This window comes from Eschscholzia californica, unplaced genomic scaffold (genome assembly GCF_041429995.1).
Source record: "Eschscholzia californica isolate CP2 unplaced genomic scaffold, dmEscCali1.0.p SCAF_6, whole genome shotgun sequence".
Taxonomy (NCBI): Eukaryota; Viridiplantae; Streptophyta; class Magnoliopsida; order Ranunculales; family Papaveraceae; genus Eschscholzia; species Eschscholzia californica.
This window is the reverse complement of record NW_028238483.1, coordinates 7176710-7179868: the sequence shown is the minus strand read 5'-3', so window position 1 is coordinate 7179868 and position 3159 is coordinate 7176710. Positions and strand designations below refer to the sequence as shown.

Sequence of the window (3159 nt, the reverse complement as noted above, 5' to 3'; positions counted from 1 at the left end):
TAGACATCTGGTCGTGGCTTTGCAACCAGAGCTGATATCGCCAACTTGAGCTCGGCTAGTTAAACTAGGACTTCTCCTTAGACCTCTGGTCGTGGCTTTCGCTAGCATGGTTGTTTTCGTCGGCTTGAGCTCGACTAGTTTTCGCCGGGACTCCTCCCGTGCCCCTGGTCGTGGCCTTAACTACTAGGGCTGTCTTCCTCATTTTAAGCATGAATAGTTTCGTAAGGACTTCTCCTTATACCCCCGGCCACCTTCATCGTGGCGGTAGTTTTATCTAGTACTTCTCCTTGGGGATCCTCAGGGACCACGTTTCACTCGAGTAAAGAGTTGAGTTTAGTTAGGACTCCTCCTTGTGAGGCCTTGGGTTGCAGCCGTAGCTACCATAGCTACCTCCTATGCCGGCTTGAGCCGATCAGTGTAACTAGGACTTCTCCTTGGAACCTTGGTGAGGGGTCGGTTTTTACTCGAGCAAAGTTCAGTTTAACTAGGACTGCTCCTTAGGGCCCTCGGTTGTTGCCTTAGCTACAGAGGCTATCCTGTCCCTGGTTGTGGCTTTCGTTTAGCAGGGCTGTTTAAATTAGGGCCCTTGGTCGCTGCTTTCACCTACCAAGGCTGCCTTTAGGTCCCCTGGTCGTGGCTTTTGCTATCAGGGTTACCTGCTCGATTCAGAGCGAGATGAGTTTAACTAGGACTCCTCCTGTTATAGTTTTTTTGTAAAAAAATATTTTATTTTGCTAGATAAAATGTGTAGCTAGTTACTGAAAATATTTTATTTTGTTAGTTAAAATACGTAGCGAGCAGCGCTACTTTTCTTGCCTAACGGCCAAAACAATATATATAGATAGATTAAATATGTAGCTAGTACCGCTACTTTTCCTGCCTAACGGCTAGAATAATTTATATATATAAGTATTCTGTGTGAGGTTGAGGAGCAATACTGACCTTAGCGGCGCTATTTCTGCATTTTCAAGGTGTGATCGAAGTTGGTGACTTTTCCGGTGCTTGAAAGGGTGGGAACCACTGCTGGTCGTCGACAATGCCGAGCTGAAACAGCGTAGCATTCCCTGGCGGCCGCTTGATCTCCTTTTATTGATCCTACCAGGTCTGTTCCCGGAATCGAGAATTTCAAGGTCAAGTGGTTCAACGAGACCACAACTCGTGATTCTTCCAAGAAGTTCCTTCCTAGGATAATGTTGTACGCGTGTAGCTCGTTGATGACCACGAATTCCATCATTAGTGCTCTGCTGGTCGCTCTTTCTCCGATGAGTATGGGTAAAGTGACCTTTCCCCCAACTCGTACTCGATCTTCGCCGAAACCTGTCAAGTAATGATCATAAGTTTCAGTGTGATGTGCTCTCACCTGGAGTTTTTGGAGGCATGTTCGGCTTATAATCTCTGTGGAACTTCCCGTGTCAATCAGAATACGCCCTATTCTTCTATTGGTAACAAGTGCTGTTATCACTAAGGGGTCTGCGTGGGGCGCGATTACTCCTCTTAGGTCATCATCAGTGAATATTATCGGAGGCGTAGCCTCATCTCGTATCATCATGATCTCCGGATTTTTCCGTCGTCGTTTGTTGCTTCTGTAGGGAATTAAACCCTTATACTAGTGTTTATAGCGGATAACGACATCTAATGTCTAACACTAGTATCCCCAAGATCATCATGCAAAACTAGTAATTAAACTAATGGAGATAGTAGATTACCTTAATCGCTTTTCCCTCGAACTAGTTGAATTGATTAAAGAAGACCAAGAGCTTCAAGTGTAGCTCCTCTACTTGGTACACGAGTAATCAACTTGATCTCCCACCTTGTTGTATAGCTAGCACACCAATGGTGGTTGGAAAGAAGAACACCTTCTTCTTTGACTAGATTGATAGTAATGGGAATTAGCTCACTTTCTCCTCTCTACTTGATGTGGTAGAGTAAGAAAGCTTAGAGAGAAATTCCACTCCTTATTCTCTGCCCTAAGAGTGTTTATATAGAACCCTAATAAGAATCCACCTCCTTTTAGGTTTCCCAAAACACCCTTTAGAATAAGATTTAGGGAAATAGTCGAAAATAGCAACTATTGCTATTTTCTCAATTCCCTAAGGAGGAAGAGTCCAAACACCACGAAAATTGGCATATATAATGTTTATTATATCAGCAACTAACCCTCCAAAATTCAGCCCAATCCGAGTCCTAGAAGTACCCGAACCGGTCTAGGCCCAAAAACCCTGTTTTTGGCCTTTTTGTACTATCTTTGCCTAATTCCTTTTTAGGCCTATGAGATATGTTTATGGGACACTCCCATGATTATATATCACTCCCACTAGTCATATCCTAGATCAATTTGTCACTCTTATGTGTAACCCGTTGTAGGATCCGATCGAAGTTAGCCGCGAATTACTTCGTAATTCGACGATCGTAGTTGGTCTCTAGCTACAACTCTACGATCCCTAAATCAATCGGACTTGATGATCTTCCACATCAATTATCCTATCCGACAAATTGTTTGCATTGTCACCTTGGTCGAAGGACATCTCCTTCAACTCCTTCAGACTCCCACTTGGACTTAGAACAAGTGCAATGCCTCGATTCCCGTGTCAATTTAGTATCCCATCTGATACGTCACGTCATTCAGACTTTCTTGATATCCGAGTACAACTGTAAAAGACAAACGATTAACTTTTAATCCGTTTAAGCGCGGCCACGCATTTTCAGTTGCTACTCATCAAGTGGCCTTGAGACACTTTGTACCTAATGTGATTAGGGTGACACAATCCATTCTTGCGCTCCCACTTAACTTCATGTCTATCCTGTCCTTCCCAGTATCTGTCTTTATAACCTCCTTTTACGGCGCGGCGTTTGACGGAACCAAAGTCGGACATTCCTTTCATAAGATGAGTGGAGCACTCATGTTTTGAGGAATCTCTCCAATTGTCTTTATGAGAAGTATTGACGTTCATCACGAATGATGTACTTCTCATTTGAGGGTTATCTAGTGTATAAACCTTTTACACACCCACGTAGTCGAATAGAATATACTATTCCTATAGCCCATGAAACTGCGCTATCCCATCGACTCCCGTGCTAGTCTTCATGAGTCATTGTTGTCCGTGCAATGACCTGGACCAGAGATTCGATAATAAATATTCCAAGTTCACTTAATAGTGT

The 3159-nt window shown here is 43.5% G+C and overlaps 1 protein-coding gene across 1 annotated transcript; it reads right to left on the bottom strand.

Annotated features, from left to right (window-relative positions):
* Nucleotides 1-952: 952 nt before the first annotated feature.
* LOC147531500 (uncharacterized) lies at nt 953-1549 on the bottom strand. Its single transcript, XM_086649725.1, has one exon. It carries the CDS (start codon nt 1547-1549, stop codon nt 953-955), a length of 597 nt encoding a protein of 198 aa, XP_086505851.1.
* Nucleotides 1550-3159: the final 1610 nt, after the last annotated feature.